General features: G+C 46.1%; 3 protein-coding genes across 3 annotated transcripts; 1 reads left to right on the top strand and 2 right to left on the bottom strand.

Moving 5' to 3' along the window:
• Positions 1-27: 27 nt before the first annotated feature.
• LOC133897917 (uncharacterized) lies at positions 28-11,167 on the bottom strand. The gene is made up of 5 exons (XM_062338746.1): positions 10,860-11,167; positions 10,690-10,768; positions 8,956-9,024; positions 8,555-8,707; positions 28-1,355 (listed from the first exon to the last, which is right to left on the bottom strand). The coding sequence occupies exons 1-4, from the start codon at positions 11,087-11,089 to the stop codon at positions 8,600-8,602; spliced, it is 486 nt and encodes a 161-aa protein (XP_062194730.1). The 5' UTR covers positions 11,090-11,167; the 3' UTR covers positions 28-1,355; positions 8,555-8,599.
• A 155-nt stretch (positions 11,168-11,322) lies between these two features.
• Positions 11,323-15,016, bottom strand: LOC133897916 (probable sodium/metabolite cotransporter BASS5, chloroplastic). Its single transcript, XM_062338745.1, has 8 exons — positions 14,741-15,016; positions 14,432-14,532; positions 14,195-14,325; positions 13,356-13,549; positions 13,016-13,268; positions 12,595-12,848; positions 12,437-12,519; positions 11,323-12,095 (listed from the first exon to the last, which is right to left on the bottom strand). The coding sequence occupies exons 1-8, from the start codon at positions 14,877-14,879 to the stop codon at positions 12,030-12,032; spliced, it is 1,221 nt and encodes a 406-aa protein (XP_062194729.1). The 5' UTR covers positions 14,880-15,016; the 3' UTR covers positions 11,323-12,029.
• Positions 15,017-22,683: 7,667 nt separating this feature from the next.
• Positions 22,684-27,105, top strand: LOC133897198 (DEAD-box ATP-dependent RNA helicase 7-like). Its single transcript, XM_062337837.1, has 14 exons — positions 22,684-23,258; positions 23,741-23,875; positions 23,954-24,094; positions 24,187-24,298; positions 24,490-24,560; positions 24,660-24,814; positions 24,899-25,010; positions 25,355-25,456; positions 25,537-25,597; positions 25,676-25,847; positions 25,934-26,030; positions 26,111-26,205; positions 26,283-26,416; positions 26,639-27,105. The coding sequence occupies exons 1-14, from the start codon at positions 22,767-22,769 to the stop codon at positions 26,866-26,868; spliced, it is 2,109 nt and encodes a 702-aa protein (XP_062193821.1). The 5' UTR covers positions 22,684-22,766; the 3' UTR covers positions 26,869-27,105.
• The last annotated feature ends 378 nt before the right edge of the window (positions 27,106-27,483 follow it).

The following is a 27,483-nucleotide window of genomic DNA, read 5'->3' as shown; positions in this document are numbered from 1 at the left end:
CTTTAGAGATTCTTGGTACTCGATGCAAGAGCAAGACACAAGAAAGTCAAATTTGCTTTCAAGCATCTCATTCTTTTTGCTCGTGCAGTTTAGTTTCTTCACCAAAATGTACCTAGGCGCCTTTTTTACAACCCCTCTCTTTCTCTGTCGACAAATGTTCTGCATGCCGTCTGAGCTCAGAACTCTCGCTGCACTGCTCCAACACAACAAGTGTGGCTATCAGCCTACTGGGAGCTCCATTCCATCCGCTGTGATCTGCCGCTGCTGCAAGCCTGAAAGCGTTCCGCGGTCGCCACAGTTTCTGCCAACTTGGGAGGCCAAGCAGTTTCCATGAGAGAGGCCCTTCCTTGCGCGCCATTTTCGCTCACAGAGACCAGAGACCAGAGATACCAAGCAGCAGCCCATTCATCCCCGTCACAAACCATCATGGAGGAGGGAATCTCTTGAGGGAAAGTTTGGAGCCGGGAAGACACTTTGGGCCACTGCCCCAGCTTTGGCCAAAAGTTGCACTCATTACTCACGCACGGTAGCCAAGCAGGAAGAGGAACACAGGGGACTCAGAACCTCAAGATCAGCAGCACCTGTGCTCTGGATCTGCGCCGTCCCATGCCGTCCCGCCCGCTCACGATCCGTGACACGTGTTCCTGTGCTCGCATCCAAGAGTCCTGCGTCCACTCATTCGATCCATATCTTCGCGAGTGGAGGTTTCATTCCGATGCTTGACCTCCCTGCACACATTGACAAAAGCACCATTGATCATTGCTGCAACTTTGGCCATTGACGCTGGCCCTTGCATAAACCTGCTTCACCAGTGCGAGTGTTGCCGATGACAATGCGCATATGAATCATGGATCATATTTAGGTAGATCAGTCGGTGTGACATGATTCATGAACACATACACGTGCCATCATCGTCCAGCAACAGCGACAGCGACGGCAATGGTGCTTCAAGATAAGGATTGTGAGGCCACATTCCAAGGACAGCTCGAGATGAAAAACATGTACTTTGGTGCTTTTCTGGAACAGAAATGGTTGGTGTCCATGAGAAAATGAAGCTTGCAGCAACAGATTAGCATTGCACATGTGGAGCTGATACTAACATTCAGTGCTCAAGGCTGTTGCAGACCGAGTGACGTTTCTTTTTATCTAAGTGGATAAATTTCTTCTTTAGCTAAATCGGTAAACAAATCTCAGGGTTCTTTTTCGCTGGCATATACAGAACAGATGCATAATCACGTTTCTTCAACTTTGTCACAATCATTTTTCACGAGGTAAAGCGGATCAGCCTTCCAGCTGGTTCTTCTCCCTCCTCGTCCGCATTGATCATTTGAATTTTCAAATCAGGTGTCATTTCCCTACAGATGAAAAGAACATTATTTGAGTGCAGAAACGTGACCGGGTTCCATACGTTATTTTATCTAGCCTCAGGAAAATAAATTGCAATAGAAATTATTAGAATAGCAACTTTTATTCCCAGAGGTCCAAGGCTAGTATATATAAATATATACATGTGACAATATACGAGAAACCCTTTATAAACTAGGGATAATACATAGAGCAATATATATAAACTGGGGCTGAGCGTGGCCGTCCACACGTCGCACATCGGTCGACCGCCCACCTGGCCTCCTCCTTCCTCCAGCGTGACACCACGCCGGCAGCCGTTTTCCCCTCCGAAAAAATATCCCCGCCCAGCCCCCGCGGCTTCGCTCTCTCCTCTCTTCTCTCTTATCCCTTCTCTCTCTCCACCCATGCTCGTGCATCCATGCCTCTGCGCCGCGCGACTTTCACACCCGCGCACGCACATGGACGACGCAGAGCGCCCGTACCGCGGGAAAAGCGGTGGGCGCCGCCCCGCCACCTCGCCGCTACGCTGCCCACCGACGTCCGCCCGACATCACACGCGCACGACCTCTCTGTGCGCCCCTCCCCTCTATAAATAGGGCCCCCGATCTCCCTCTCTCAATCTTTCTCCATTTCACCACGCCACCTCGCTGTCGTCGCCATTCATGCCACCGCACCTCCGCCGTCCATAAGCCCCGAGGAGCTCCAGGGAGACGTCATCGTCCTCGTGTCGCCGTCCATTCACCGGAAGCCCAACGAGAGGCCGTCCAAGCCGAAGCCCAGTTGTTCGCTGCTTCGACGCCATCGTTCCGCCGTAGCTTCTCCCTGTCTCCGAGCTCGGCGAGCCTTCTAGCCCCCCTCGTGTCTGCGTAGATAGCATGTCATCGCCCCAAGCTCTCTATTAGCGCGTAGTCACGCCCCAGCGGCCACCCAGTGGCGGCAGAAAACGCGCCACCGTGCTTATTAACTTCCGCCGCCGTGTGGTGGTTGTTGTCGGCGTGCTGATACTTCGTGTGTGTGACCGGCCATCGTGACATGATGCCTAGGGCCCCTTTTCCTTGCAGGTTGGCACCTCTCAATGCAGGGGAGGTGCTGCCCCGATTTTGCCCACACTGCTACCCCCTCTCCGGCAGTCGTCTGGTATCGCTCTCGCTGTCGGTCGCCGTCGATGAGCCCCTAGCTGAATTCCCTGTCGCGTATAGATCCCCGGTGTGGACTTCTCGTCGTGAAACCCTAGCCGGAGTGTCACCGGCAAGCATTTCAGCGTGGCTCCACTGCAATTCCTCGCAACCGGTCACTTTCCCCCTCCCCCCCCCCCCCCGGTCGCTCACGCGCGTTCACGTGCCCGCGCAGGCTGACCACAGGCCGTGGCTCGACCTGGCTAAGTGGGCCATGACTCGGCCCAGTCACGATTGGCCGCCAAGCCGACCCAGCCGCCCGCTAGCCGTGCCTCAATGGGCTAGCCCAGCACCGCAACCCGTTAGCCACTAGCTTAAGCTCGAGCGGGCCTACACTGTACGACCTATTACTGTGTAGCCCAAACCCAGCCCGACCCATCCAGGTCGAGACCCGACCCATCTAAGCCCACTTCGGTCCAACCAGTACTGTTCATGTGGGTCCCACCCGTGGGCCTCACTATGAATAGTGCAATTTTATAATTTTTTGATTTAATTTTAGATTAAATCTTCCAGGAGTCATAACTTCTCTATTCTGACTCTAATTTCGGCGATTCTTTCACCGAAATTCATCTAAATTCGATATCTACCTATCTATCAAAATGTGATACATTAGGGCTCATTTGGTGTTATTTGATTCTTCTCTAGTGTCACCATTATTTATCGTAGTCACAATTGCAGAACCACCAAAATTTTACGAGTGCTGCACCGGAAGCCTCAAGAGCGAGGAAGATCCTAACTACAACCAAAATTTTTAAGAAAACCTCAGAGAAGGCAAGTCATATCTTCTTGATCATATTTAACCTATGTTTTTAACTAATCTACATTATTAACTAAAACTAGACTTATATCGCATGTGTTATGTATTACGTTTTTACAAATTACTTGTAATAGTTAATCCTATTAAACAATTGCCATATCATAAAAGTTATCATCCAAAGTGCATATCACCCTAAAATTACCTATTGTTATCTATATTAATGACAGACAATGTCTTGATACCTAGCATGCTTAAGAATTAATACGTCTCCTTAGAGACGTCACTTTTAAAACACATCATCTCGGAGATAAGAATCACTATTGTCAATGTTAAACTCATATACCATGGATCCTTGATGGTTGTGAAATTCTTGATGTCATGTGAGATATGGTGGGAGGTGTATAAAAATAGGTGAAAATTATTTGACGGAGGTATGTGGAGTAGTACTCTGGATAAAGATGCTTCTAGGGGCTTAAATCACCTTTGTGGTGTTCATTGCCAGAAGATACCTACCTTAGCCGCTTAAGGACGAGTCTTACGCCATCATGCTTAGTCACCTCCGTGCAACCATGCGTCCTGAATGGGTAGGACTTGACTTTTTTCACCGGACTGAGTTGAGCATCATACCAGGAGGCTAAGAGCAGTGAGCAGTCAAGTGTCCATATGTGCCTTTGTTTGAAGGTTGCTAGTACCGGCCTAGGCTTAAAAAGAAGACTGACCTTCAATAGATAGACTCTAGCGTTTGGGAGTAAATCTCGTAGAAAAACCCAGCAGGAAAGATGGTTGGAGTGTCTCGATATGATTCATTCTTCTGCTTGCAACGGTTGGAGGCTGAGCATATCGTATGAGTAAAGTTGTACAACCTCTACAGAATGTAAACCTATTCGAATAGCCGTGTCCACGGTCATGCACATGCAAAGGCATGGTCACACTTGAATAGACCTGGGTGCGTATGTTTTGATGAGTGAGTGTGTGGACTAGGTGTCCGTGTGATGAGGTTCCTGGCTCAATCCGTCAGAAACTGTGTGGTACTAGAGGTACACCAGATGTGATGATAATGACTGCGGAGTAAGGGGTAGCCCCTCCTATGATCGAAAACCCCCAAATATAGCTTGTTCCGTGGTTTTGAACTATTGAAACTATTTTGAAGTCAATCATAGATGATGCAAGTGGATACCTGCATAAACTGATTTACGCTTAAGACTAAACCGTAAAGCCTTATCCTTGAATTACCCCCTTTTATGCATCTATCAACACCTAGAAGTAGTATAGGGCTTGCTAAGTACATTGCATACTCATTCTTGATGTTATTCAGATGAGAAAGTCGATGCCGACTTCGACAAAGATGAAGGCGAGGATGAAGAGTAATCTTATAAGTCGCGTTCGCACCCTAGTTGCTTGTGACTTTGGGTCTTTGCTGCTGTACTTTTTGTTAACCGTTCGACCAGATTTGTAATATACAGTATGATTTGTAACCTTTTGTTTTCTCTGAAGCTTAATATTTACGTACGAAATTTGATTGTGATACTAAAACTATAACATTGTGCGTATCAACTATATAACCCAGTGACTGATACAAGTGACACAGATGATCCCAGGTTGGGGTCTTACACAACCAGGCAACGAAGCAGCATCACAATCTCCTACTGAGTGTTGATCAAAGAGGTAATCGAGGAGGTAGCCGAGGTAGAAGCACCAAAGGAACGTTGAAGATGCTTCTTCTTCCGGTAGCAGTTCGCCTCAACATGGCCCTCCTTGCTGCAGTAGGCGCAACGCGGACGACCACCACCTGAAGAGGCTGCAGGTGATGAAGAAGGCACGCGAGGAGGTGACGACGATGTAGTCCAAGACGTAGGTGCAACAGGTGGACGGGCAGCCAATACTGAAGGAAGTGGCAGGGATCTAGAACCACACAAACGAGTCTCCTCTTAGCGCAGCTCCGTAAGAGCCTCCACAAGTGTGACACGAGGATATCGAGCAAGTAGCTGAGCCCGACGCTGCTCAAACTCCGGATGAAGACGAGTCAGGAACTCGTAGAGGCGTTGAAAGTCACGCTCAGCACGCAGATCCAAGCAACATTGACAAGAGTGGCAACCAAAAATAGAAAGAAAGTCCAATTGATGCCACACATGATATCTGAGCATAGAAAGCATCAACTGAGGCATCACCCTGCTGAAGAGACTGCTCCTGTTGAACAACAGATAGATAAAGAGCATCCCCTGACAGCTCATAGGTCTGACGAAGATGAGTCCACTTCTGAAAGGCAGTAGAGAACCCAACAATCTCAGAAGAAAACCTATGCATTACACTAGCAATCAGAATAGATGTCGCACGAGCATCATCATCCATCCACTGAGCACAGTCAAACAACCAATCACGTTATAGCTCAAAAGCTTTCAAATAGGCGAAGATAACCTTCTCATAAGCAGATGTGATGATGTCAATAACTGCCTTGTCTCATGTGTCAACAGTCGGCTGCACGGGCTCTATCAGAAGCAACAGGGAAGGCGGACAAGGAATATCGCCATAGAGAACACCCCAAAGACAAAAGCCGCGCATGTGAACACGCATATGCTGCTCAAAGTTCCAGTAGTTGGCACCATCAAAGAGCACCGAGCACCAAGGAACTGAAACGGTACTCGACGACATCATGAAGAGGTGACGAGTGACAACAAGAGCGCAAAGGAGAAGCGGTAGTTGATGGTGAGAGCGCAAATGTAGCAGCAAACAACAAGTAGCAACAAACAACGGCGTGAGCACAAAGAAAAGCGGCAAGCGACGGCGAGAGCGCAAAAAAAGCGGTGAGATGCTACGTTTGTTTTTTTTTGCTTTTTTTTTTCTGGCTCGGGTTGTGTTACGAAGGACAGCTCTGTTTTAGAACCACCCAAGGCACAACCGAGCGAACAGGGGCGAGAGGCTGCGGCGGGAGGATCCAGTGAGAGGAAGGAGGACAAGGCGACGACGGATCGACCAGATCAGCATAGAGATGACCGAGAGGCAGTGCGAGCAGCGGGAGTTTGACCAGGGCACGAGGTTCCGGGCGACGGGAGCGGTGGCCCAGCGGGAGTCCGATCGGGACGCGAGGTTCCGGGTTGGCAAACACCGAGAGCGACCAATGCGCAGGCAGCCAGGGTGGAGGCAACTGGCATGGCTAGCGGAGAGGAGGGGGCGCGGGAGTGCAAGAGACCAAGCCTGACGAGTAGGGGCAAGCTCGACAAGAGATTCGGCCGCACGCAAGGCGCTCGTGACGAGAGAGAGCCGGAAGAGAGAACCGACGATGGAGAGAGAAGGAGCCAACATGAGAGAAGCCAATGGTGGATCAGATCTACGGCGCGCACCGATCGATAAGGATGAATAGGCCGCCGATGTTGTGGCCAACAACGAGACGCGCGAAGATCCGAAGGGAAGAGACGAATTTTTTGTAGATGCGTGAAGTTGCAACACACAGGGAGAGGAGGAACCCTAATCTTAATTTTAGCTATGTATACAATGTTAGGAATATCAACTTGTATTCCCTGGAAGCCCTGTGCCGGAGGGTTAACTCCTGTCGCAAGGATCCTGAGGGACCCCTTTTTAGAGATTCGACCGGGGGGATGATCCTGAATATGTTCGCTGGAAAAATAAATGGGTATAAATGCGATGGTCGGCGGGGTGGAACGATCTAGTGCGGAACGAAGTAAATACGCTGGTGTTTAGACAGGTTCGGGCCGCACGAAGGCGTAACACCCTACTCCTGTATGGACACTATAAATGCCCTGAGAATGTCCCTCAAGGATGTTGCTGGTTACAAGAATGTTTGTCTATCCTAGAGCCTGAGGCTCCTTGTTCTTCGATCTACGTGTATCTGTTGGCTTTGGGTGCTCTCGATCTTCTCTTCTCTTCGCTACTTACTTCCTCTGGGATTTTCCAACCCTTTAGAGATTGTCTAACTTGTCGAGCTTGCTCAGAAATTTTCCAGCTTGTCTACTTGTGAGCGATTGATTCACCTCAGCGCCTCTCTTTGTCCGTGCTGCCGGCGGCTTTAAATACCCGCCGGCAGTAGCGTGCCCCGAACGGGAGGGCACGAGCTCCAAGGCACCATAAATGTTAAGGGCGTCATCATAGCCTATGTGCGAAGTGACCGGGGGTGGAAAATGCACCCCACGCTCGGTCATCCGTCATCATAAATGCACTGGCAACGGGCGCCGTGGAGAGGGCCCAGGCCCACCGGGCAGTCGCAGAGCGGCCCAGCGTGCCCGCCCTGTCTTGTTCTCCTGCCACAGCAGCGCGGTAGACGAAATGCCTCAACCCTCACGACGTTATCCCGAGACGGGCCGGATAGCACGAGATGGGACCCGTGCATTTAATGACACCACCCTTCTGCCAGAATGTGGCGGGAACTGACACCGAGCGTGGCGGGAGCAGTTGGAGGTGACAGGCCACGCGCGCTCTTAAATGCGGCTTTGGGCCTTTGACTGGCTGACACCTCATCAGTGGGTCCCTGTGGGGGCCACTGTTAGGGGGCTTTCTGAGTCGTCGGGGAACCGAGTGCTCGGGGGTCACTGTTCACCTCCCCGAGCACTCTCTCCCGAGAATGCCCTTCCTTGGTCCTCAGGGAACCGAGTGCTCGGGGGCTACTGTTCACCTCCCCGAGCACTCTCTCCCGGGCACGCTCGTACGGATTCTCAGGGGACCGAGTGCTCGGGGACCGCTGCACGCAGCCCCGAGCACTCTCTCCCGAAACTTCCTTCAGTGGGTCATCGGGGTATTTGGGTGCCCAAGGGGCCACCGCTCTCGGCCCCTGGCACATTTCTCCCGGTACTTAGCTTTCTTGGTCGTCGGGGGATTCGGGTGCTCGGGGGTCACCGTATACCTCCCCGAGCTCTCTCTTCCCGGCACTTAGACTTTACAGATCATCGGGGAACTTGGGTATTCGGGGACCACTGACTGTGGCCCCGAGCGCCCTCTCCCGGGACTTAATCTTTTTGCCTCTCGGAGGAGATCCCGCGGGATGGCGCCACGTGACGGATTGCTGGCCCGGCCTCGGGATTCGGGGACCCCCGGTTCCTGATTCACCGACACCCTGTGCAAGTATATATACACATGTATATGTGACAATATGCAAGAAACCCTTTATAGACTGGGGATATTACATAGAGCAATATATATATATCAAACAGAAATATCCTTGAAGGTTCTCATTTTTAAGAAGTTTTCATCTAATAGCTACCTCAGATGTCAAAAAATCCTCCATTTTCATCTCTGTCAGCTAAAAGCAAGAGCATGTCGCATTTACCTTGCCACAACCGGTTATAAGAACATAAGCATACAAGCTTGCAACCTATGAACTTTGTGAGCCTTCCTGGGACGCTTTAAAGATGCGGTATGCAGCTATGTACATTGTTATGTTACCAATCACTGTCAGAGCACCTTGAAGTGCTACAAGGACCTATGGACCAAGTAAGGAAAACATCATCACGAAAGCAAACAATATAAGCAGAAGAACTCATAAAGACTTCATAAAAAATGCGGAGAATAGTATAATATCTAAGTTTCGTTTCGGGCAAGGCCAGGTGCACAATGGCATTTCACAAATGAGAACACTTACAAAACTTGGGACATATAAATGTTAGTTATATCTGAATTCAACAAAAAATGAAACAACATTTTTAACTTGGGGGGGGGGGGGTAGCTTACTTCAAGAGACTCTGAATTGTAGAAGAAATGCCATGTGCAGGCGCACATTGCTCCGCCAAGAAGTGGAACCTATTGGTGAGATGCAAAGTTGTTAGCCAACAAACATAAACTGGGCAAGCATAAAGACTGGTGTGACAAAACAGTTGAATATTTGTGAACATATGAACCGTCTCAACATGACTATCCTATATAACAAAAACAACATGTGGTGTCCAAGGCACGACAAAAATCCTAAAATCAAGAAAATCTGAGAAAAAGAGAAAATCTAGAAATTCTCACAAAAAGCAAAACATCTAGCCCTTAATGAGATGAGCCCTAATTACAAAGGAGTATATCTGCCGTAGATCTTGTGATTCTCTCTTACTTGAAGTAATATGAATACAAATTTAAGGAAACGAATCTGATCCAATCAACTAATGGACTAGCCTTTCCTCACGTCGTATTAAAGAAAAAACCTTGCTCACGTACGGGCAGTGCCAAGACCCTTCCTAAGTACTGTGGCCTTACGTCCTTGACAACACCAAGATGGCATCTGCCTCCTTGGGTGTCGCCGCCTTTAGGTACCACAAGTGTAGCGGGATCGCAGGCTTCAGCACAACTGCAGGCACAGGCCAGTATTCACATCCATGCTTTCGCTTTGATTTAAAGTTGAACTAAGATCCTAATTAAGATTCCTTGCAAACAAAAGATCCTAATTGAGATGTATATGTGGATATAAGCACTAACAAGGTTGTGTTAATTCCAAACTTGCTGATAGATAAAACAAGTTCTTCTTGGCCACCAATCATAAGAGGCGATATTGCAGATATGAGTATGCAACCGATATACGTGATTGGCATAACTAACTGTGTTGATGCTCTATTGGAAAAGGAAACAATTGTAGGATGCCAAGGTGTTACTGTCTTGATGAAGCATATGCATCTGTGTCAAAAAAAAAAAAAAAAAGAGTACGCATACATGTCTACAATCAGAATGAACAGGATAAGGTAATTAATACGCTACTATTTGCCCTGCTCTATTAGATCTCGTTGTTTAAGAGAAGTCTTACACATATTCCTTCTTTTGAACCAAAGAAGAAAAACTATTACGATAGAAGCCTGTGAAATATTTAATACTATTTCAGAGCACCAATCTGTGAAATATTTAATATTGTGTCAACAATACAGGCTCAGTAAGATTAAGTTGAAGTATGTACTTTATAAAAGAAATATCTAATACTATTCAGACCAACCTGTGAAGTTGTGTGGGATAATAGAAGCCACCATGCATGTTCACTCTAAAGGCCAAAGTTTAGGTTGTTGATTAGAGGAAAAAGAGAAAGACGGTGCTTCTAGATCGACTTATGGTGATTAATAGAATGTAGATAATGCATCTAAAAAGAATAGTTTATGAATTACCCCGTGCCTATCACAACACATGCTACGAATTTTGCAGGGATTCCGTGGTCTTATGGGGTGTAGTCATGCACTTTCCCACTTAATACACGTGTGTGCAGTAACTGAATGGGGTGCATCATGTTCAATCATTGGGATTAAACTACACATAGCAACGGAATGACCGTAAGTCCCCAATGAAATTCAGATATTAGAAAGTTATGTGTAGTTTAACAACTATATTTTACATAATAGGCATTAGGGCTAACCACCACAAATTCCTTCAGCAAAACCATATCATAGCACATATCAAATCTTCTTTTTAGGGAATGATCAAATCTTTATCGAAATGTACACTCACCATTCCCCAAGAAAGGCCCTTCCAGCCCCTCAACCCCGTCCTCTCCCCGTAGTCCCAAACCAGCCACATCGCCGTTACCCTGCAACACAGTTCCTCTAAGATTCGATCTTTACAGGCGCAGAGCAAGAACAGCACCAATTACTTTGGGGTAACAGTGGCAGAGTCAGTACCACTCGGCGACGCTTGAGACGTGGACGGCCCAGGTGGGCAGCGAGAGCGCGTTCGCCGGCTCGGACAGCGCGGCGAGCGCCGGCGGCGAGGCGGCCGCGGCCACGGCGGCCGCCGCCAAGGCCACGCCGCTCGCCAGGCGAACCGCGGACGGCGGTCTCCGGGGCTCCCGTCCTGGCGGCGGTGGAGGAGAAGAGGGTGCTAGCGCTGCCACGAGCCGGAGGGACGCCATGTGAGGCGGGAGCTTGGCGTTCACAGAACCTGAACCCGCGAGTCGCTGAGGATTACTCGCCGTGTTTATCTGTATATATCTGTATTCGTATTTGTACGATCACTCACCGTACATCTTTAGGATCTAAGGTCCGTTTGCGTTTGGAACGTGAGAATTATCACAAATCATGCCAGAACTGAACTGTTACCTATGAAAATCTAGCCAAATTCCAGCGGTTTTTTGTTTTGCCTGCGTTGCCAACATGCCATGAGCATTTAACCAGTAGCGGTTTTTGTTTTTTAAGTAAGAACCAGCAGCGGTTAAAACGGCGTCTGCATCTGCATGGACAACAAATGGGACAATCTGCCCTGTGACAACTGACAAGTCGGTCAGAACTTCAGCTTCGGGTCTACTGGGTTTAGCTAACAGTCAGGTATCCCAGGTAAGAAACATCGTAAGCTTTTCAACTTCAAATAATCCATCGCCACATAGAACCATCGTTTCTCACCTTTCTTTGAGGATCGTCATTTTTTTCTTTCCATATGAACCCGTTCTCTAGATAAATAGAAACAGAAACAACAGCAGTAGATGAATTCAGGAAAACTAGTTAACCAACAAAGAATCAAGGGCAAGCTCATTTGTTTCTTTCCAATCCAGGGGGGGGGGGGGGGGCGGCGCTCTTCTTGCATCCAACAAAAGTTTACAGAGGTTCTTTCGCATAAGTTTTTGCAATCCTGACAGCCCTGGAGCCACTTGAAATCTTGGTTTGTCACAAGGTGCAGAAGTAGGATCTGCTCTGAATGTGGAAAAAAGGGGAAGAAACATGAGCACTATCATGCCATGATAATCACTTGGCTGCAATCTTCACCTCTGATGAACATTGCAATCGGTTAGACTAACTAATTTTTGACAGATAATTATGTCGCATCTGATTATCGAAGCTTAGTGGCTTCAAGATGGCTTATACTTCTGTTCTCTTGGACCATACCATGACAAGAGCAAAGCCCATCAAGGACATCAGCACAACCTGCAGACAGGAGTATGAATCGAATCAACAAAAAATAAGCCCTCATTAATCTCTGTGCAACACATAATCAGAAAATTTTCCCCTTTCCCTGAGCTTCAAATATTTTTGGAGTCAGAAGTAACTTCATCGTGAGAAGAATTACATAGTTTTTATTGATTTATAGGTCCAGAGGCAAAGTTTCATCTGAATTATCCAGGTCAAAATAATAAGTTTATGATTTGCCAAACAGATGTTATCCCGTGGATCTGTATAAAAATGTGCTCTCTAAATAAAGTCAGGAAAGTGGCATTTGAAAGAGATAAATCCGTAAGAGGCTAGTGGATAGGGAAAAGTTCACATACTGATACGGCTGGAGGCACACCCACTAGTGGGTCTGGGAAGAACTTGTTTGCTAAAGCAAGAGCAAGAAGGCTACTTTGCATTCCTGCAAGAGATATTGGTGAGACAACAAAACAACTTATAAAGAAAATATCCTCATGTAACTGGAAACCACATTTACCTGTCTCGAAGGATATTGTTCTTTGTAGTGCCTTTACATCAACTGACTTGCGAAACCAAGTACCAGCAAGAAGATAACCAGCTACAAAAGATGAGGTATGGAATGCAAAAAGGAGAAGCACAATGGCTAATCCGAACGGAGACAAAACAGCCTTAATATTTATCGCCAATGGTGAACCAACACACAAAGCAGTCACAAACACCGATAAAGGAGGGAGGAATGGCTGAATAGACGCACAGAGCCTTGGAAGGAATCTGCATAGCATCGAGAAGAATGAAGTTAGGCACATGACACAAACTCTTTAAAATGCATCTCAAAGTGGACAGCCCAAGATAAAAGAAAAAAGATACAGTATGAGTCTAAAAGAACTGTCCAATCCACCACAGTTGTCCCCTGTGCTTCAGAGCAATGAAGGGAATACCTATTCAGAAGCAAACCAGCTGCAATTGGAGCAACAACTATTTGAACAATGCTGGACATCATCCCTTTGACATCCACAGGCAATTTCTTGCCAATAAGCATGTAAGATAATGTTGGGGTGACAAAAACTGCAGTAGCTGTTGACAATGATGTCATAACAATGCTGAGAGGAGCCATATGTGGATCTGTCAAGAAAGTTGCATAGTTTGAAAGCTGTGCTCCGCTCACACATGAAACCAACATGATACCAGCACCTAATTACAAAGCGAAGTCAGACTTCATTGCGTACTCTTGTGATGTTCCTTTTAAAGCATATTGAATGTATAAACTGAATTCCTTACCTAGAGCAGTTGGAAGGTTAAAAAGTGTAACTGCAACAGTGCCAAAAAGGAATCCAAGCAAAGGTTTGATAATGAACTGTCCGATGTAGCCTGCAGCGATAGCATCTGGCCTTTTTATTGCTTCAATAAAATCCGTCAGGCTTGAGTTTACACCTACAGCAAACATCAAGAATCCCAAAGCTGGTGCGTAGTACCTGCAAGAATATTGACAAACACACTGAAAATGTAAATAACAAGAGCAAAGTAGAACATTGTACCAGTAACACAAGAATGGTAAATGACATCAAGCATGAAACTAACTTGTTCAAGCTCCTACTAACTGTCTCATTGCATATATAAAGGCCTGCTTATAAGTGAGAAGAAGGCCTCTCATTGGTAATCAGTAGACAAAACCCATCATATATCATGATCACATATCAGATGATATTCATATTTATCAGCAAATATGAATTATCAGGGTTCTATTTACAAATGCCCCATGAATGGAAAGATGATGATGAAAAGCACTTATGGAAAACATAGACACTAACATTAAGCACACTTCTGGAAAAACATTGACACTAACATTTATGGGGCTGAATGAACGATTCAGAACAACGACAACTTCCGTAGCTGAATCTAACTAAATGGTCTATGAGTCTAAGTCATCAGGTGGCCACCACTGAGTTAAACGCCCTAATAAAGGAACCGGGCTGCATTATGCCTCAAATACTGCTAAAAGCCTAAAAGTATATCTAAAATGTTAGTTCAGCTCTCTGTTGAGCCAGCAAGATGTAAACCCTGCTACACAGTTCAACAACTGAACCAAAGTAAAACAGCAGAAACATTGCAAGACAGACCTGGTTGTGAACCATGTAAATGAAGGCGGATACACCAGAGCAAGAATTGTGCTCCCCAACACTATATGGGGAATAATGGAGTTGGCACTCTTTAGAATCTTCAGCAAATCTACTTTACTCTCCTCCACTACCTGTAAATTTAATCCAGTGTAAAGCAAACACTAAGTGACCATCCAGTACTGATAGAGTACAAAAGCTCACTAGCTGAGGCATAAAGAAATTGCATCAGAACGGCACCTGAGAAGGCAATACCGCGTCCTCCCCAATGCTATCCTGCTCGAAGGAACCACTCGCACTCGCCCAGACGCGCCTCCTAGCAGCCACTCCAGATCCCTGCTCTGCTTCCGCATAAGAAACAGCAGATTTTTCTAATTAAAGTGGTAAAAATTTGAACTTTGTGCTGACGTCGATGTCACCGATCAATTAGGAAAAAGGACTAAATCATCGAGCGAGAAGTTTCTGAAATCGCTACGCCAAAGAATTCCAGCCGCTATTAATTCATACAGTACGATTCGTAGTGCTTCTAGATCAGAGTCGAGCACCTACGCCACGAAACGTGCGGCGGCGAGATTGCTAGAGGAAGCAACGAGACGCGATCCGCCCTGTGCGGTCGCCCGCCGGCCAAAGAGCTGACGCCGGCGAGGTGGGCCCGCCTCAGGACGGCAGCGACGGCGGAGTGGGCCATTGACCGCGATGGAGTGGGGCGCTGAAGCAGCAGCTGAGGAAGAGGAGAGATGCGGGTGTGTGCTTCTGATTTGTGAGTTGTGCGGGTGACGTATGAGGGGAGCGCAAGACATTGTTGGGAGCTCGGACAAGGACAAAGATGGAAATGATTAATTGGGGGATTATACTGTGATTCGGCCCTTCTAATTTGGAGTTACCCGGCTAAATTTAGGGTTCATACCTAATGGTGCCAAAATTAATCTTAGTTATGTTGAAGAAAATATGAATTTTAATGTTTTCTTCTTGGGCTCGTTCTCTTTGGCTTTGTGGCTCTTGGATGTGTGGCCTAAGCCCATAACGGGTTGATAAAAAGGGCAGCTGTAGCTCGAATAGGGTTGGAGAAATTGAGAAAATGAGAGAGGGAGGGGGTTGGCAGCGGCTCTAGGAGAGTAGCAGCGGCACAACCGTCCTCTCTGATTCTTTCGGGGATAGGGGGCTAGAGGGTGAGGTCACGGTATTAGAGGGTCGGCTACTTCTCTCAGAAAAACAGACAGAAAATATCCTCTTTCCTTTTGGTTTTCCATTGTTTTTCTCCCTATTTCGGTTGTCATCTCTGAGCTTGATTGGAAAGAGGCTCTTATCCTGGCTTTGGTGCTTCGGTACGCAAATGATTTTGTGGTGGAGTTTCTATGTTGGTGCTTATTGGAGCTGTGAACATCGAGACTCGTCCGCACGCACCAACATAGTGCGGTGAGGATTTGTATCTCCGTTTTCCTCGCCGGCGACAACGAAGGCGAATTGGATTTTTGGGACAGGGGTTACTTGTCATGCCTATCCTCGGTTATTGATTCGTTTGCTTCTATTACACTGTGAGTGTTGAAGTTTAACGCCTCTATCTCCATCTCTTTGTTGATCTAAACAGAAAGGTTGTATGTGGCTTAATGTTTGATGATGAAATTTGAGTATTGAAACTAGGTTGCACTTGATACAGTAGCTTAGTCTAAGTTTATGTTGGACTCTGTTTTTTTTTTTTTTTTATCAAACTGCCTCTAAGTACATGTCTATTAGTGCCTTCTTTTGTTATTTAGATCATACTGTTAAGTCTATGCACTATTTGAATCTGAATATTTGCACTAAAATGCTGCTTTTTTTTTTCAATTCTCTCCGATAGCTCTGCTAAGTTGATGGACTAGATCAGTATTGAATCTGATATATCTGCACATACTCTTTGTTTTGTGGAACAACAGCAATATAAGTGCAAGTATTTTGATACAGAGGTAGTTTTACTATTATAAGATTTGATATTTGTATGTTTAGCATGGTTAATGATGTGTCCAACGGAATAAGTAGGGAACGGGACAATAATAGTCCTGGGGCAGTTGTTTTTCATCTTCTAAGATCAATTTTACTTAAAGTAGACACTTGCTTTTCTTTTGATGCTTTAAACGTGACGACATATATTTGTTTATGTGGAATGATGTTGCTGTCATGCAAGATCATATTTAAAGGATGTGTTTGTTCTGTTGTTTATTTTTTTCATTTTTGGAATGGTGTCCATGCGCACTTTATCGCATTTAATACAATAATCCAATTGCTTATGTGATGGCTAGTTCTAGCTTTTCAGCCATATCACCATCGTCTTCGGACACGATTAAACCTGAAAGCTTTGATGAAACTGGCTTTAAGCGTTGGCAGGCCCAGATAAGACTATGGTTGATGAAGCTCGGACTTTTTTAGTCCTCACCAAAGAGCCATCCACCCCTCCAGGGGAAGTCGTGCAAGACGAGGTCAAAATAACGTGTCTCGACGCGTTAAGGGCCCGTTGGGAGAAGCCTAATGCTTCAGCCCTAGCACGCCTCTTAGTTGTCCCGTCGAACATGCTTTTCGATGTCTATGTGGGGCTCGTGGAAGCACAGAAGGTATGGATAGAGCTAAATGACAAGTATGTTGAAAGCGACAACGACAATGAGTCCTTTATGGTGGCTAGCTATTTGAACTTTCGTATGGGAGATAGACGATCAGTCATGGAATAGATCCATAAGTTACAGTAAATCGTGCGAGACTTAGGCCAGTATGGTTGTGTCATCCCTAATATTTTTTAGGTTAATGCCATCCTGGCCAAGCTGCCCACTTTTTGACGTGACTTTGCCACTACGCGTCGGCACTTAAAGCAACATTTGACTCTTAATGAGCTCATCGTCGAGCACAAGAATCAGCCTGTCGAGCACAAGAACCAGCCTGTAAGGAATGTGAAGAAAGAGAAGACCAAGCCTAAACCTCTAGGACCGAAGGCTAATGCTATAAAGAAGAAAAAGAAGCTCGAGATTATCTACTACGTCTACGGCGGGTTGCACCACAAAGCCAACAGATGTCACGATCGTAAAGATAAGGGATCAACACCTAAGCAGCCAAAGCCCAAGTACATGTGGCAGTTGCAACGGCTAATGATACCGACAAAAGTGACTCTACTAGTGGGTACGTATCTGAGGCCTTTATGATGAATTTACTAGTAAGTTGGTGGATTGATATATGTGCTACAAGGCATATTTTGTGCTAATTAGACGTGTTTTACCTCTCTTCAAGGTGCAGACCGTGGATCCGTAATGATGGGAAACAGGGTCTCTGCAACAGTACGTAGAGTAGGATAAGTGAGCCTGAAGTTAACTTCTGACAAGACTCTTGTCTTGTTGGACGTGCTGTTTGTGCCTGTGATGACCCGTAATCTACTTAGCGGATCAATGATGTGCTGGAAAGGAATAAAGTTAGTCTTCAAGTCAAAAAAAGTAATGATGACCAGGTGCAGGTCATTTGTAGGAAAAATACTATGATTGTAAAGGCATATTCTGTATTTCTATTCTTGATAATTCCACAAATATTTTCTATTTTTCATATTCTAATAAGAACATTGATATTTGGCATTCTCGTTTTGTCATGTCAACAATGAAGTAATAGTGTGCAAGCCCGCTCGGGTTTTGAGCTGGCTGGCTAACGGGCCAAAGAGGCAGGCAGGCCGGCCTACTAATCGGCCCGTCTGGCGGCTGGGTCAGTGAGGCCGGCCACTGGGCCGAGCCAGGCTGAGCCACGGCCCAAGGATGATTTCCACGCGTGCGCGGGCGATGGCCCAGCTGCAAGCTCGCGCGGGTGTGCGGCGGAGAAGGGGGGAAATTGGTTGGCGGCGAGGAATTTTGGCATGGCGTCGCCGGAAGGTCACCGGGGTGTGCGGCGTAGAAGGGGGGAAATCGGTCGACGGCGAGGAATTTTGGCAGGGCGTCGCCGGAAGGTCGCCGGGGTTTGGTTTTCGTCGGAGCTTCACGACGACGAGAAGATGCCAGCCTTCTACGTGATACGGCAACTCGGCAGGGAGCATCTCGATGGCGGCCGGCGACGAGAACGATGCCTGATCGCCGCCGAAGAAGAGACAGCAGCGCAGCGCAATTGGACAACGCCTCCCTTGCACGGGGAGGGGCCAATCCTACAAAGAAAAGAGGTCACGGTGCCTCTAAGCATCACGGCACGATGGCTGAACCACAATACCGAGCAGAAATACGCCGGTGGCAAGTGCAAGCACGGCGTCACGCGGCAAACAGCTAAGGGAGAGCACGGTGCCTCTAAGCATCACGGCACGATGGCTGAACCACAATACCGAGCAGAAATACACCGGTGGCAAGTGCAAGCACGGCGTCACGCGGCAAACAGCTAAGGGAGATCACGGGGACACCTACACGCTATCTAGGAGGGGGTGCTAGGGGCTTGGGGTGCTCACCGTGCTAAAAAACGATGAGAAGCGGGACGGTGGCCGGTGACTCGTCAAAGAGGTGGCGGCGACGCTACTTGGCTATTGGCGCGGACGGGCTCCCGTCGGGCTCTCAGCGATTGGACGGTGGCACAAGGACGGTGAAGGCTCCCCGGTGCTCTTTGGCAGCACGTCGATGGCAGATGGGCGACGAAGAGGTCGCAGCAGCGACAATGGCGACGACTGCAGTGCTGTGGCGAGGCAAATGGAGAAAGAGGGAGAGAGAGAGAGATGCGGGCCTTCTATTTATAGAGAGGAGAGGAAGCACGGAGGCGATACGCGCGGGCTGGCATCACGGGGGACGTCGGCGGTGAGGTGGTGGCCGGCGCCCACCTTTTTCTCCAAGGCATGGGCTGACTGCGCTGGCCAAGCATGGGCGGGTTGTGGAAGTCGTGCGAGCAGGGCATGGGAGGGGAGAGAGAGCACGTAAGAGAGAGCGAGGAAGCAGAGGTTGGTTGGCGCGCGCGAGGGATATTTCCTAGAGAGACGACGGTCGGCGAAGTCGTCGTCATGCTGGAAGGGAGAAGGAAGGAGAGGGAGAAGGAGTGAGCCGGTGGATGGGCGATGTGTGGACGACGCAGCGAGGGCGAGGCGCGGGCGAGCGCTGGCGTGCGTGTGAGCGTGCGGCTGGGCCGGGAGCGCGGTGGCATGGGTCGAGTGCTGGCGCGCGCGAGTGAATGGGCCGATAACGCGGGAGAAGAGGGGTGGGGGAAAGGGGAGAAGGAGTGGGCTGAGAAAGTGAGAAGAAATGGAATTCGCCCCGAGAAGAGGAAAACTAATAATTGGGAGAAGAATAAGGTTTAAATTCAAATTGAGGTATTCAAATTTGGATTTGATTTTGAATTTAGATCAACTTCTTTTAGAATATATGATCTTTGGATCTCAAGACCTTTTGGAGATGATTTGAATCCAAGAATTTGAATTCGGATTGGATTTGAGCTGAACCAAATTTAAGAGTAAGTTTTGAATTTGAGAGACATCCCAATTCAAACCATCACACAAAGAACCATAAAAATCTCAACCAAAGCATATGAACCATCCTAATGTAGAGATTACTTTGGAATTAACTCTTGTGCTATTTAGAACACTTATTCAACTTAGCACATTTAACGTACATGAAGGTATATATATACATCCATAGACTTATTTTCTTAACTTTAGTTATATTAATCAACCCAAAAAATATTTAATTTGGAGCTAAATTTGCAACTAAATAAACATGTTTAACTCAGGATGTTACAATATGCGTGCTTCTAGCATTAGCAGCTTCGCATAATCTCATTGTGCATCAGATGGATGTCAAGACCGCTTTTCTTAATGGAGAGTTGGATGAAGAGATTTACATGTAGTAGCCATATGGATTCGTGGTAACAGGATATGAGAGTAAAGTATGCAAGCTAATCAAATCTCTATATGGTCTTAAACAGGCCCCTGAGCGGTGGCACGAAAAATTCGATACTACATTGACTTCAGTCGATTTTTGTGTTAATGAATCCAAAAAAGTGTTTGTATTATCGCTATGATGGGGGATGAGGTGTCATTCTATGTTTATACATGGATGACATATTACTGTTTGGGATGGACCTGAAAAATGATTAACCGGCCCAAGTCTTTCCTATCACATAACTTCGATATGAAGTATTTGGGAGAGGCTGATGTAATTCTGAACATCAAGTTGCTAAAGGGCGAGAATGAGATAACATTAAGTCAATATCATTATGTGGACCAGATGCTTACACGTTTTGGTATGATAGACTACAAGTATGTAGCCACTCCCTATGATCCAAATACTAAGCTGAAGAAAAATATAGGCTATGGAAAAGACCAGTTAAAATATTCATAGGTGATATGTTCCCTCATGTACTTAGCTAGTACAACTAGGTCAAACATCTCGTATGCAGTATGCAGGTTGAGTCATTATACGTCTAACCCATGAGATGATCACTGGATAGCATTGGAGAGGATACTTAAGTATCAGAATGGGACAAAGAAATTAGGAATCCATTACTCTGGTCATCCCGGAGTTACAGAGGGATTCAGTGATTCCAAATGGATCAGTGACTTGGATGATATGAGAGCTACGAATGGATATATTTCACTCTAGCAGGTGGAGCTGTGTCGTGAAGTTCATCTAAACAAACCAACCTTACTCGCTCCATGACGGAGGCTGAGCTAGTATCGTTAGATTCAGCAGCCATAGAGGTAGAATGGATCCCACAACTCATTTCTGACCTGCTGATATTGGATAAGTCAATTCCGGCTATTCTCACCTACTGCGATAACCAAACCATTCTGGTTAAGTTGAAGAGTAGGAATGACAACATGAAGACTCCGAAGCATATAAAATGATGACTCAAGTCGTTAAGGCATGCATTAGAGACGGGTATAATCACTGTGGATTATATTCAGTCTGAAAATGATCTTGCAGATCCTTTCACAACAGAAATGGCTAGAAAAGTCATTCGGCATCATCAAGAGGAATGTGATTATTACCCACTAATAAGGTTCGTACATATAGTAACCTATCTTAGGAGATCAGGGATCCTGTGAACTAAACTCTAGGATAACAAGTTGTGTGGATATAAGAGCAAATCAATCCTATTTGTTGCTTTGCTCTTCTGTAGGAGAGGGTGAGTCGTTAGCTCTTAATGAATTCAATGTCGTATGGCAATAGATGTCGTCCTAAGAATATCTAGGAGAATTCACCTATGTGAGTGTGATTGTGTGGTCGCCATCGTAGAGAAGTCGAGTACTTCTCTAGGTGGCACTCATGAATCAAAGTATGTGGACATGACCGTAGCATCCAACCTGAGAGCTATGACAAAATTAGCCTAGTACAAGGTGTTGCGTATGAGGAGGCTCTCGCACCAAGGCTGAGGATCAAGGTTTAATCATCATCATCCTGTGTGAGCCAATTTATATACAACTAGGTAATTTGTTTAAACTTGGGGTGACCCAGGACCGAGCCAATTTATATACAACTAGGAATAAAATTAGTTTTCGAGTCAAATAAAAGAAATGGCTAGAAAAGTCATTCATGCATCATTAAGAGGATGACCCGGGGCTTCAGATGGCGAGCCTAGCACCGAGGTGGGGTCCAGGTTTGAGGAAGATGAGTATGAGCCCAATCATGAGGAAGAGTCGAGCCACAATGACGAATATGCAACAACAAGATCACCAGCGAGTACGGTGGTGACTACGATGACGAGGAGCCAAAGGAGGAGGGTGATGACGACAACGATGAGGACAAAAAGAGCCTAAGGGAGATGATGATGAGAACAACGAGGAGGAATCCTAGGAGGAGGACCCTGAGGAGAAGCCTAACAACCCACATTAGTTGGGAGAAGCCTAACAACCCACATTAGTTTCAACTGTTATCGATTGACGATAACCCTTCCTCGAAGAAGAGAAAACTACAATAGATAGTATTGCGTTCATGTAGCTAGCACACAGTAGATATATAGTGCAAACAAAGCATATATATATATATATATATATATATATATATATATATATTGATTAACACAAAAGGTATAATATTAGAGTCTAACGGCTCCAAGAGCTAAACATGAAGACGACCACGATCAGGGAAGAGTGACTCTTTTTCTATGATTTTTTTATTTTTTTATTTCAAAATTTAAAAAAGGTACAAAAATAGATATTCATTTGAAAAAAATACAAAAATATAAAACGAACTATAGACCGCCTTTCCAACAGCGACACTAGCCTACTTTTATAATTTTTTCAAAAAAATGTTTATTGTTGTAATTATTTTATTTTCGAAATATAAAAATATAAAAACTCCTTTTTCTAGTGCTGCCGTTCGGCTTGCTTGGCCCAGGCCGTCCACGCAGGCAAAGACAGTCCAGCGTGTCCAGGGCATGCAACGCAGGTCTGTCCTTTACACGGTGGACCACCCGTCCGCCGCCAAAATATCAAGCGCCACGTCAGCACGCAGTTGCCCCACCTCGGTCACGTGCCCCCTCACGCGCTAGGGTTTCCGCCGCATACCTACAAGTACTCGAAACCCCGACCGCTCTCCCCCTCTTCCCCGGCTGCGCCTCACTCTCGCAGCCGCCAGGCCTCAACCCCTCACCCGCCGCCACTTACCCCGTGATGTCTCCCGCCCTCGCCGCCGCGGAGCCCATGGCCGTCGATGACTCCGCCTCCAAGAAGGCCAAGCGCAAGCAGCTCAAGGCCGCCGCGGAGGCCGAGGCGGAGGCCGCCGTCTCGAGGAAGAAGGAGAAGAAGGAGAAGAAGCGCAAGGCGAAGGAGCCGTCCCCACCCCTGGCGGCCTCCGACGAGGAGAGGAGCAGCACGAGCTCTGAGGAGCCCGTCCCCGCCGCGAAGAAGGCGAAAAATAAGAAGGATAAGAAGACGGCTGAGGAGAGGACCAGCTCGAGCTCTGCGGAGGACGACGGCGAGCTCACGGCCAGCAGCGACGAGGACCCCGCCGATCCTAACGCGCTGACGAACTTCCGGATTTCGGAGCCGCTGAGGCAGAGGCTCAGGTCCAAGGGCATCAAGGCGCTGTTCCCCATCCAGGCCACCACCTTCGGCCTCCTCCTCGACGGCAGCGACTTGGTCGGCCGCGCGCGCACTGGCCAGGTGAGAGGTCCTTTCAAATTGTGATTCATTTGATAGATTTGCAGGGCGTAGTTCTTAATACGTAGCATCTGTAGCTCTTTGAATTGCTAGACTGTGCTGTGCTGTACGCTTGATTGCAATGCCTGGGGAGCATATGTGAACTATTTTGGTAGGAATTCCAGTAAAATTATGGTACCTGTTGAATTCGGGCTACGGGTTGTTGCCTTGCTGTGCTTATTGCTCTGCTTGAACATGAGTTAGGTCATGGTCCATGATCAGGCATAAGTTAGCTTGGAGGAGAGTGGCTGTTTCTGTCGGTCAGTTAACTCTTCTCTTCGGTATAGGATTACGATTATGTAGTTACTGGAGGGGAGTGCTGTGGAAATTACCCTGAATTTCTCATTATGGAGGACTGGACAAGTGGATACGAGGAACAGCACTGCTCTTCTAGTAGTAAATTTTTGCTGAAAACTTGTAATGACCGCTGGTGTTATTTACTATAGGGCAAAACGTTGGCTTTTGTGCTGCCCATATTGGAGTCCTTGGTGAATGGGGTGCACAAGGCATCCAGACGCACCGACTATGGCAGGCCTCCAAGTGTTTTGGTTCTGCTACCAACCAGAGAGCTAGCAAACCAGGTAAAATTGTACGAATACCTGTTTCCTGAGAAAGAAGAACTTCCATACATGTTTTGATCTCATCACGATGAATTTCAGGTGCACGCAGACTTTGAGTTTTACGGTGCAACATTCGGGCTTTCTACGTGCTGTGTATATGGGGGTTCTCCTTATCGTCCGCAAGAAATGGCATTGCGAAAGGGGATTGACATTGTTGTTGGAACTCCTGGTCGTATCAAGGTAATTGTTCCTTCTTTGTTGATATCTTTGTTCACAGGACCAAAAACTCTTACAAATTTTCTTTTGGTTTGCTGCATTACTTCCTTGCACAGGATTTCATTGTAAAGGGAACTCTTAATTTGAAGTCTTTGAAATTCCGTGTCCTTGATGAAGCTGATGAGATGCTTAACATGGGCTTTGTTGATGACGTTGAGCTCATTCTTGGTATGGCCACATCTATGTACTAATGTTTCTGAGTTTGGTGTAGCTATGATGCTTCTTTTGTCTTTCATTGAGACAACTATTCTCCTCATAGCTTTTCCTATTCACTTCTTTCAGGATTTATAAATGGAACAATTAAAATGTAGCTTAACTTATGATGTAATCACTAATCAGACTCTTTACTATATGAACAGGCAAGGTTGAAGATGCTACCAAAGTACAAACACTTCTGTTCAGTGCTACTCTGCCAGATTGGGTGAATAAGGTAAATTATCTTTGTAGGATGTTTCTATTGTTAAGAACTTCTCATATTTTTGTGAACTGACAATGTATTGGTACTCGCTATTCTGGAATATCATTGTAGCTCTCCATGAGGTTTCTGAAAGTAGACAGAAGAACAGTTGATCTTGTTGGCAATGAGAAGCTGAAAGCTAGTGCATCTGTTAAACATCTTGCTCTTCCTTGTAACAAGGCAGCAAGGGCTCAGGTTATCCCAGACATTATCAGATGCTACAGCCAGTATGTACTTCGCACAGATGGTCTTCATATCCTTAACTCTACTGTTGATTTCCATCAATTTTGCTAAACATCTCCTTGGTTCAGTGGTGGCCGAACAATTATTTTCACCGAGACAAAGGACTCTGCATCGGAGCTTTCTGGTTTGATTGCTGGATCCCGTGCCTTGCATGGAGATGTTGCGCAAGCTCAGCGTGAAGTAAGCGGTTCTTCATGGACCATATATGATCTTTTAGTATCTCAATCCAATGCTCCCAGTTGACTAATCTGTAATCCTGTCTTCATGCTTTTTCTGAATTTTGTTGCCATGTATATGCTGTGTTACTAATGTGTATTATAAAGTACAGACATGTAATTTACTGATTTAAATAATGCTGGAATATTGTTCTTCTCCTGACACAGCTGGACCCCATTCTTTATAACTTTATATTATCAACTGTGATACTTGATTTTAAATTTTGTTTTAATGGGATGTCCACCCATTTGGGATGTTCTAATAGTTGTAAAGTGCAGATATTTGATGTGTGTTGGTTGATTTTTCAGGTCATTCTTGCTGGTTTCCGGAGTGGGAAGTTCCAAGTTTTGGTTGCTACAAATGTGGCAGCTCGTGGCCTGGACATTAATGATGTGCAGCTTATCATACAGGTATGGCTTATTTTGCAGTTGATTAATTCTGTAATAACTAGGCTTTTGCTTCCGTATTTGATCGCATTCAAAACTTCCAGTGTGAACCTCCACGTGATGTTGAAGCTTACATACACCGGTCAGGTCGGACAGGGAGAGCAGGTATGTTAAATAGGATGCTCATTTCTGCAGTATTGTTTATAATGGCAACCTGTTGAGGCAATGCATGTTGATTTTCAGGTAATACTGGTATTGCTGTCATGCTTTTTGAACCCAGATATAAGCACAGCGTGACCAGACTAGAAAGGGAGTCTGGGGTTCAGTTTGAGCACATCTCTGCGCCACAGCCTACTGATGTGGCACAATCTGCTGGCAGTGAAGCAGCTGATGCCATTGCGACTGTGTCAGACAGGTAAGATATTTCCATGACCATTGGTATAAGCATGCTTCTTTGCTGATTGGTTTGTGTCATTAACTGTGTGGATGCGTGCGATGCAGTGTTATTCCTGTTTTCCGGCAGCAAGCAGAGCAACTGTTAAGCTCTTCCAGTATGTCCGCAGTTGACTTACTAGCCAAAGCACTTGCAAAAGCAGTTGTAAGTTGGTTTCTCGTTTTATATTTCTAGTTTTCTGCTGCTATATTGGCTGTTGTAATTGACAGCAATTTATTTCTTAGGGTTACACGGACATAAAGAAAAGATCATTGCTTTCTTCTATGGAGGGTTACACTACATTACATCTTCAAACTGGCAGGCCTATGTGGGCACCGGGGTAAGTGACTATGACATAATCTACTTTTGTGTCATGAGCAGCCTCTGATCTTCGATTGATTGGATTTCTGCCTGCAGGTTTGCTTTTACCATATTGAAAAGGTTCATGCCAGAGGAGAAACTTGCAGATGTAAAGGGTGCGACCCTCACTGCTGATGGGACCGGTGTTGTATTTGATGTTCCTGCAGCAGATGTTGAAGACTATATTCAAGGTATACCTTTTCATTTCTTTGTATGTATAATGAATAGGTGGTATAATTTAGATTGTGTTACTGTTGTGTATGTAAAATGCCCAGAGATATTTTTCCTCTTGTTTTGGGATTCAAATTAAGGCGGTTGAACTCTTATTCTTCCAAAATCCAAACGTCTTACCCCATCTGTATTTGAGGTGTACAATTGCACTACTCTAAACTCGCTGCATGATCCTCCTGCAGGTTCCGAGAGCGCTGCCATGGTGACAATTGATGAAGTGAAACAACTGCCACCCTTGCAAGATAAGGATCAGTCAAGAGGCAACTCTGGCGGTGGAAGATTTGGCCGTGGAGGTGGCGGGAGATTTTCTGGTGGTGGCCGTGGAGGTGGCGGCGGTGGCAGAGGCAGAGGTGGAGGCAGTAGAGGGTTTTCTGGCAAAGGGAGCGGCAATAGGTTTAATAGGAGAAATTAGAGCTGTTGCAGGGTTGATGGACATTTGAAGGTGGTATGCCATTTTTGCTGTAGTTGATGAACGGGAGGGAATGGCGGCTCTTTTTTCCCCGAATGTATCGGCTTTTATTTATTTGTCAAGTGTTTGTTACCAAGATTATGACGATCAATTTTGCCAACGCAAGTGTAAAATTCTCATCTGACACTCCGTATGTATTGTTTTGCGACGTTTGAAGTTGTCAGGATTTTGAGTGCTTAATTCTGCGTTTAACTGCATGCCACTCCATAGCAACTGTTTTTTAACTGCTTATCTACGCTGGATCAATTCTGCGTTTCGTGTCCCTCTCGTTTGCTGGAAGTCTTGCGCACCTGCTTATTGCAATTGCTGCCGGTCTCCCTCTTGCCTGCGTCCAGATGACTGCTTTTCTACGGCCAAATGATGAGATTTTTTTGGGTCTCTGGAATGGTGATGTGTAGCTACAAAATTAATCGCTTGTTTGTACTATTAAAATCAACGTTTGTTTGTTTCCACAAAAAAATCAACGTTTGTTTGTTTCCACAAAAAAATCAACACATCACTAATTTATTTCGATGTAATTTTGAGGAGGGAATCAAGCTTGTGTTAGCTATGGGATGT

Source organism: Phragmites australis, chromosome 17 (assembly GCF_958298935.1).
Source record: "Phragmites australis chromosome 17, lpPhrAust1.1, whole genome shotgun sequence".
Taxonomy (NCBI): Eukaryota; Viridiplantae; Streptophyta; class Magnoliopsida; order Poales; family Poaceae; genus Phragmites; species Phragmites australis.
This window is presented reverse-complemented; position numbering and strand designations above follow the sequence as displayed.